The sequence below is a fragment of the Amphiura filiformis genome, chromosome 8, assembly GCF_039555335.1.
Source record: "Amphiura filiformis chromosome 8, Afil_fr2py, whole genome shotgun sequence".
Classification (NCBI taxonomy): domain Eukaryota; kingdom Metazoa; phylum Echinodermata; class Ophiuroidea; order Amphilepidida; family Amphiuridae; genus Amphiura; species Amphiura filiformis.
The window spans coordinates 1,182,779-1,191,740 of record NC_092635.1 but is presented as its reverse complement, the minus strand read 5'-3'; the positions used below and the strand labels follow the sequence as shown (position 1 = coordinate 1,191,740).

General features: G+C 36.6%; 1 protein-coding gene across 1 annotated transcript; it reads right to left on the bottom strand.

Moving 5' to 3' along the window:
* Window positions 1–880: 880 nt before the first annotated feature.
* Window positions 881–8,521, bottom strand: LOC140158485 (retinol dehydrogenase 13-like). The gene is made up of 6 exons (XM_072181581.1): window positions 8,162–8,521; window positions 6,274–6,414; window positions 5,514–5,705; window positions 4,627–4,905; window positions 3,923–4,136; window positions 881–2,543 (listed from the first exon to the last, which is right to left on the bottom strand). The coding sequence occupies exons 1-6, from the start codon at window positions 8,241–8,243 to the stop codon at window positions 2,438–2,440; spliced, it is 1,014 nt and encodes a 337-aa protein (XP_072037682.1). The 5' UTR covers window positions 8,244–8,521; the 3' UTR covers window positions 881–2,437.
* Window positions 8,522–8,962: the final 441 nt, after the last annotated feature.

Sequence of the window (8,962 nt, the reverse complement as noted above, 5' to 3'; positions counted from 1 at the left end):
CTCGAAGTAAATTATATAAATCTAATGATATATTCTTAAAGTGTATGTAGCTGGGAGGAAAAGCCGACGGTCAATTGAAAATTTTGACCTTTCATATTGAAGATATGGATTTTTTCCCAAAAAGACCTATTTTTTTTATTTTTGGTGTTTTGGGAAAAAATCCATATCTTCAATACTGAAAGGTCAAAATTTTCAATTGATCGTCGGCTTTTCATCCCACCTACATACACTTTAAGTATAAATCATCAGATTTATAAAGTTTACTTTAGTACTGCTAAATATCAAAAATATCAATTTTTAATGATTTGCCATAAAATGTGTATTAAATTGCGAATTTCAAAAAATCAAAATTATTTGATATCAGAATGACATTCTTCGTATTCAGAATGCAATTCGATATGTCTGATGTGCTCTAATGTCCCAAAATAAATACTGTCCAAACGTTCATACCCCAGCCCTTAAGGGTATACGATGTATGTTGTATACCCTTAAGCAGAGATACAAACATTGAATGTATAATAAATATGCTTAAAGCCTGCTGCCCTTGTTGGTACCAGTACCTGAGCTTACCACAGTAGCTGATACTGCTTTTAAATAGTCAATATTAAATAAATGTGGATATTTTTCAGAATTATTTTAAGTTAATGAAAGTGTGTAATTCACTTATATTGACATTTCCCATAATGCTGTGTGTTGCAAAATGACATGACCTAAGACTGCAGAGCATACAATGGTGCTACCCAAAGCTTGTCTCTGGGCACTTAGCAGGGGTGGATCAAGAAGGGGGGAGGAGACATGGGTACTTTCCCTCTAAATCTACAAGAATCTTGCACATTTGGCCTATTTTGGTTCCCCCCTTCAGTACATTTGATAATTTTCATTTTTTTGATCCACCTCTGCTTAGTCTCCTTATCATGTAATAACATTTGTATATTGCAGAAAATTATGTGAGCCATTTTCTATTGTAATGCTTTTATGACCAGTGTTCATTAAAATTGAACTTGAATACAATAATATGAAGTATGAATGTTTTTCATTGATTAATTGTTACTTCTTGTTGGTTTCTGTATGATTGTATGTGGCAACAAACTCAAATTGAAAACCAAGAGAATTAAAAAGGTCACTAAACAGATCAAGTGAACAATTTTATTTTCAGTCGGTAAGAGATTAAATCAAAACTCGACCATCGTTTCAGGCAGTTCTGTCCGGTTGGAGCCGCTTTTTATTGGTCTAAACAATGGAACGCGGTTCAACTGCCGGTCGAGTTTTGATTTCATCCCTAAGTCAAGAGAGAAGATTCTTACACCACTCTAGACTACAACCAGACATATTGAGGGATTGGGGTAAGAAGGTCCTATGGTGCAAGAAGGCCCTATCTGCAATAGCTGCCCTAAAGACATTTCACAATTTCTGTATTGTATATTGTACATATCTGGCAGCTATTGCAGATGGGACAAACCCCTCTATCATCTTGTAAGGGATCACACCACTAAATCAAGTTCCTATTTTATGTGTTAAAGAAGAATTCATCATTTTCTCAGGGTTAAAACGTCATCATTCATTCAAAACACAATTTTGCTCAAAGTTTATGATATTTTCTACCTTAGAACCACCATATTTTGGTAGTTAAGCGGCTCGATTTTTCGCGATGGTGCATTGATGTAAACCATACCAAACTCTGCAATGCCTCCATGTTGTGACATCATTTGGTGAATGGAACCTAAAAACCTTCAGAATTGCAATATGAATGGAACCAAAAACCTTTCTAAAATTTCAGAATTGTAATATTTTTTATGCTTAGATAGTGAGAAAACATCCACAAAAAATGGGCACATCAACCTGCATTCCAAACATAGTTTTCCATTTTAATGCACCAGGTATGGTCAGCGAATGGAAACACTGGTTTTTATTTCTTCAGTCAGATAGGGTTGGACCTGATTTAGTGGTGTGATCTCTTAAGCAATAGAGCTATGTGTTTAAACTATATCTTGAGTTAAGCAGCAAACAAAACGGTTATATAAAGGGTACAAAATTAAATGTTTTAAACATTTTTGAAGGTTGCTGCAAACCATTGTAACATACTGCACTGTTATTTACGTTTTTACAAAACGTTTGCACTAAAATAATTTACAATGAAAGTTTTGTAGTGTTTTTTCATACAAAACGTTTTGTAACAATTTTATGGACAGTAGCCTACAGCAATGTAATTGCATTACAAGTCGACTTTTTCAGCTCTCCTTAATGTCATACAAAATTGCCATACGGCTTCGCAGAAGTTGTTTTTGTTGTCAGTTTTGCGTGGCTTTGGGATTGAAGAAGTTATAATATGAACGAGCAGTATTTGTCATGTTCCAGAGTATAACGCAAACCGAGCACCCAGCAGCATCAAGAGTAACACAGTGAAATTGGGCCCTGCCAGAGTTATCCATAATTATGGTTACAGCGTTCGTGATAGTCCAACCATGTCGCTACTCATATCCCATAGTTTTTTTGCAACAACGTCATCTTTAGCTTGCTTGGCTGGTTCCTTGGGTTTACAATCACTGAAAGAAAGCAAAATTCAAGGAAATTCTGTCAAAATATGACGATAAATTGACGAAGAATTGATTTGGGGGGAAGGAAAACCGCTGAAGGAACTGGTCGAGAGAACAAGCGGAGGTCTGAAAGAAACGATTCTGTTGAATTTGTAGAGTATTGCTGCAGAGAATTTAAAACTATATAATGGGAAATTAGATTGTTGGAACTTAAAATCAGGCAAACTGAGTTATAAAGTAAAAACAAAACCCACACTTGTAAAAAATGAAAATCACTAAAGAACTAGCGCATGCATTCCCTTGTAGTTTATGAAATATGCACGGAGAAGTGATATGTGCAGCGGTATGAACTAGTCCGTCAAGGAGGACCACGAGTTGGTTACCTAACAAACTTGTGGTCCTTTTCGACGGACTAGTATAAACTGGAGGCGTCTACCACCCAATTCGGGGTCTTGACTGACAATTGAGGGCCTTGTGATTTGCCAAATGGTCCTGTGGATTATGTCTTAACATGGTGATTGTCAAAAGAATAATTAGGCGCAAGGCGTAAGACCCGGTATTAAAACTGCAACATTTCGCTTCACAATTGAAGAGCTTGGTTCCAAACCATGTTAAGTCCGCAAAGACATGTTTCTGATTTACATGTGCGATATTGCAATGGGTTGTGATGCTATAGGTAATATTAATTTAAGTTGGATGCGCCATTACAAAGCAAACAGTGGATGGATGCACAGTAACAATACTGTGTAAGGCCTTTGGTTCCTAAATGAGAACAATTATAGTCTGTATATTATTTTAAAGCATCATTGTTGTGTTAAATAATTAGAGAATAAAGGTATTGTTTTTAACCACTGGAGTGCATCTATCGTCTCATATAACACGGGCGACATCATTATTTTAAGTAAAACAACGAGGCGAAGCCGAGTTGGTTTACGCCAAAAATAATGATGTCGCCCGTGTTATATGAGACGATAGATGCACGACAGCGGCTAAAAACAATACCTTTATTCTCATTCTTAAACACTTCAATTCAAATAAAAATATCATACAAATTTTAATCAAATTAAATCCTACATTTTGCAAGGAATTACCTAGGGGTTAAAATCGATCAGTCCCGTTGTTGCTGTGCGCCTCCGATTGGGCCAAATAGCGAGTACGTGCTGACCCGTGTCATATCGTGTCATATCACACGGGTAAAGCTGGGCAAGAACCAATAAGATTGCAGGAACGTTCTCAAGTGTTTAAGAATGGCTTGTTGAGGGTACAACTCAATGTTCCTAATGTCAAACTTGTCAAAGTAGTCGTGATTGTATCACGGTGAGAAACATGTGATTGTGGACCTATCATGGTTTGGAAACTAGCTCTTCAATTCATAAGATAGGGCCTACCTGAAGAACAATCCAGATGTATCTCTCAACGATTCTTCAACAGCACAATAAATGGTAGTTTGCGCACCCTCCTCTGAAGTCTTTACAAAATAGACGCCTAGAAATCCAAAGTATCTTATGATGAAATCTAAAGGCGGATATGTACGCGCGAAATAACGATACAGATTAGTCCATACCGCTCCTGGGTTCACGGCATTGACAGTCACACCCGTGCCTGTTGAAAACAAAAAAAATAACTTTAGTCAGGGGGCAACCGTCACTCAGAAGGCCCGTTACTCAGAAGGCCCACTATTCAGGAAACCCGTCAAATTCTGAATAGCGGGCTTGTTTTCATTTAAAATGACCCGCTACTCAGAAGACCCGCTAATCAGAAAATTCTGACTAGCGAGCCTTCTGAATAATGGTTTTTCTAAATAGCGGATCTTCTAACTACCGGGTCTTTTGAGTGACGAGCTGCACCCCAACGTCAATTCTTTTCATTGTCCTCTTTACCTTCTCTGCCTTATCTTCCTCTTCAGCCATCTCCAATCTCATGTCCCTCCTCCTTACCATCCTCTTCCATTCTCCTCCTCATCATCACTTTCCTCCTCTCTGAAACACATACTATTCCTTAATCTTCTTCATCCTCTTCCACCTCTTAACACGCTTAAGTAATATTCCTACAAATTCTAGATCATAAATGTATTTGATATCTCATTGCTTACCTATAATCCGCTTGTGTAACTCTCTCGTAAAAAGCACATTAGCTAATTTACTTCGACAATAAGCATTAATTGGTTCGTAATTCTTTGTTAAATGTATATCATCGAAGTTTATTTTCCCTTTAGAATGCAGCATGGAAGACACGTTTATAATACGACTAGAGGCAGATTTCTTTAACAAATCAAGTAGTAGATTGGTAAGTAAAAAGTGTCCGAGGTGATTTACACCAAATTGCATTTCAAATCCGTCTTCCGTTTCCCATTGAGGACAGCCCATTACACCTGAAAAAGAAATGAGAAAATGGAATTTTATGGGGAAAATTGTTTTATATTTACCAATCATTTGCCCAAAATGATAGAATGCGTTGCTTAAATTCAGTCGGGAACGGTTAAGCAAGTACTGGAAAAACTACGTTAAATCGCAAATGCAAGTCAGTTGTGTCGATTCTATACAATTCTCAGTATCATCTTTACTAACCAATGCCATTGTTAGTGTTCCAATCACGGGGGACTTCCCCCAGTCAGAACCCCCCATGCCCCAGTAAAAACCCAGAATTACGAAAAATGTCCTCTGTTTGCGGCAATTTTGCTGCCGCCACTGTTCACCAACGTCATCATCTACGCCTATTGTATTCGGTGCATGTTACTATTGGCATAATCATCGTCTTTGACGATATCATCATCACCATAATTATGATACGATTTTGATGATGATTTTGTCGTCAGCATCGTCGTTGTCGTGGGCATCATCATGCATCATCATCTTCTTCATTATCATCATCGTCGTCGATGAAGTATGATTTTCGTTGAAATTTTAGATTTTTGCTCTAAACATAATAAAATACATCTCGTTCGTATATAAGAAACTTTATGGTCGTCGTTACATGTACCTGCATTATTAATGAGAATATCTAGTCGTTCCTCTTGGGCTAAAACTTTTTCAGCAAATCTTCTGACGCTCAAAAGTGACGCTAAATTTAATTTCCACGTTTCAACATTTTGGTTGCCAGTTTTTCGTCGTATATCATTAGCTGCTGCTTCCCCTGTGGCATCATTACGACAAGCTAAAATCACTCGGGCACCTGAAATAATGATTACAATAAATTGATTCAAACAATAAAGAATATATTTTCTTGGTAATAACCAGGTTAACAATAGGGCTACTTAGAAGCAAAAACTGATAATAAAAGTGGGTTTCGGGGTGGGGGATAACCCCCCCCCCCCTCGAATATTTTGCCAGGGGTGGACCATACAATCACACCCCCCCCCCCAATGTTGACGCCTGTATGTGGGTTTCTGACCAAACTAACCTCATATTTGGCCATTTTAGCCCCAAAGCCCAAATTTTTACGCGCGAATTTATTCCACTTTTGCACAATATTTCATCAGCTTAGTTTCAAAATGGCAAAATTTTTGCGGGCTTCGCGCGCATTTGTACCATAAATTTATTCTGTCGCCAAAGGGTGCCGGATTTACTATAGCTCAAGACATTTTCCAACTCCATCCCCCCAATGACAGAAGGAAATCTACGGCACTGGTTTTCTATAAATTTATGATTAACTCAGCGATAAAGGGCCGTGTTCCCTTGTTACTTGGTCAAGTTCTAATTTTTACATAATGTTTAGTAATTATTTGAGTGAATAAATGAACCTCTGTTTGCCATGTCCATAGCCGTTTCCTTGCCAATTCCACAGTTTGAGCCAGTCACTATGACAGTTTTTCCATGAAGTAAAGCTCTGCTGTGACACACCCCTCCCGCAAAGTAGCACCTTATCACGTATAATGCGTAACCTAGAAGGAGAAAAAATAAAATAAAATTTGTGCTAAATTTATAGTCATCTTTAGGCCCTATATATAAAAAAAAATTGTGGCGACTATTCATGATAACATCGGTGTATGGACATTCGTTTGATTGAACAGAGTGCCCGAAGATAGTCCAATTTAGGATGTTTTAGGACTTGAAATCCATGGAGCTGGAGTATTATTGTACACCCTAAAATTCTGCATTATTTCAGCAAATTATTGAAAATTACTCGAGAGGCATCATCATCATCATTCATCATCATTGGTCGTTCACCCCAACCAACCAATTTCACCGTTGATGCAGGAGGCTGCTGCTGTGCTGCATATATTATTAATATTTTTTGCTTCATATGATGCGCCATGGCTGTAACAACAAGCATAGCTTATAATATCAATAATACTAATTATATTGAAATTATTTTATTAACATGAACTAGCTCTGATGATTGTGAAACCAATAATAATATGCAATAAGACTATATATGCGTACGGCCAACCTAATGTTGTAGAACAAGGACTACCAAATATTATATAGGCTACACAATTGTACATAGGTTAAGGGATCTGGAATGAGCGTTTTGAGCGTTTCGACAGTATTTTTTGTGGGACATGAGAGCACATCAGACTTATCGAATTGCATTCTGAATACGAAGAATGTCTTTCTGATATCAAATAATTTTCATTTTTTTAAATTCACGATATAATACAAATTTTATGACAAATTATTAAAATTTGATATATTCACATTTTTGATATATAACAGTCCTCGAAGTAAATTTTATAAATCTAATGACATATTCTTAAAGTGTATGCAGCTGGGAGGAAAAGCCGACGATCAATTGAAAATGTTAACCTTTCATATTGAAGATATGGATTTTTTTCCCAAAAAGACTTAAGTTTTTTGGTGTTTTGGGGGAAAATCCATATCTTCAATACGAAAGGTCAAAATTTTCAATTGATCGTCGGCTTTTCATCCCACCTACATACACTTTAAGTTTAAGTATAAATCATCAGATTTATAAAGTTTACTTCGAGTACTGTTAAATATCAAAATATCAATTTTAATGATTTGCCATAAAATGTGTATTACATTGTGAATTTCAAAAAATCTAAATTATTTGATATCAGAAGGACATTCTTCGTATTCAGAAGGCAATTTGATATGTCTGATGTGCTCTAATGTCCCACAATTAATACTGTCCAAACGTTCATACCCCACCCCTTAACTGACTCATATATCTCGTGTCGTGTAAGATAATCCTTGTCTCGTCGTGTCAGTGTAGCTGCAAGTGAAATAAAAAATAACTTCAATACAGCTATTTCATATTTAAGTTTTAAAGGTTAATTTTCCATTTTCACAGGTTAATTTAGGTTTTATCATCATTGGCCATTAATATAAAAGCAGCAAGAACTTCCTCAATAGTATTTTTGCGGCGTTCACGCGTTTTATACACAATTGTGCAAAGATAAATATATATACCCCCAAGTCAGGAACTTTCTAAATAGGATCCAAAATCAATTGTAGAGGGGATCAATTCCCAGGGAGGTCTACTTTTGGCCAGAATGAAGATTTCTCTTGAAAAGGTCTGCATTTGGAATATCCGCACCCCACGAAAAAAAATTAGGCTATCACTGATAGTACTGATGTATCATCACTTCTAAATACGGCAAGCCAAGCAAATAACATTATAAATGAGTATTAAAGGTAGGCCTATATACCGGGCAATATACATACCAATAGAACATACGACTGCCACCTGAATCACCAAGTGCAAAGACCAAAATTGGTTCCATAACATCCAGCAACTACCCAACATTATCACTGTGTCAGCACTGATGAACCGATATTATTCGAAATCACAAGTTTCCACTTCCATTACAAATTAACAACCAAAATCGGGACCAACACCAAAGTATATGAACGCAAAAACCAACACACTACTACCATTCACATCAATGAGCTGTTGCAGTGAAACTCTGGTATTGGTTCTGTATGGTATATGGTACACATGCATTTTTTTCACCACCAAACTTTGACCTGCCGTCCATAGAAAAATAATTATCACGAACGTTTTGTCGCAAATTTTAGGGCAAGTACGAGTACATTGCCGAAGGTTTTGTGCGTGAAAATAAAATCATTTTTTCCGGATAGTTAGTTTCCGCTTTAGAAATATATATAGGCCTAGCTTATTTTATTTAATACACGTGGATTTATTTTCACCTTTTTATACACCAAATTGATCGTGAAATTAACACACTGTAAAATATACATGTCTCTGACATTGCTGCTGGCATTATTGGTAGCATGATTGGGGTGATTGGTGAAATGCAAATCTGCGGATATTTTTTACAAAATATGTGGTGTAAAGTCTCTTTACCGTTTTGAACCATCATATCTTTCACAAAGGGGAAATCAAAATACAAGGAAAGAGTAAATTTATACAATTATTTTGATACCGTCATACATGATACACTAGGCCAGTAGGCCTATACAAGAGCAATAAAAATACACCTCAAATGCAACATAATCAATAAA

What these genes read in the sequence shown, in the direction of transcription:
- LOC140158485 (XM_072181581.1), bottom strand. Translation starts at nt 8,243, where the DNA reads ATGTTGGGTAGTTGCTGGATGTTATGGAACCAATTTTGGTCTTTGCAC. An exon ending in TATTCTCATTAATAATGCAG is followed by an intron (nt 4,906 to 5,513) that starts GTACATGTAACG and finishes TTTCTTTTTCAG; the next exon opens with GTGTAATGGGCTGTCCTCAA. An exon ending in ACATCTGGATTGTTCTTCAG is followed by an intron (nt 2,544 to 3,922) that starts GTAGGCCCTATC and finishes GCTTTCTTTCAG; the next exon opens with TGATTGTAAACCCAAGGAAC.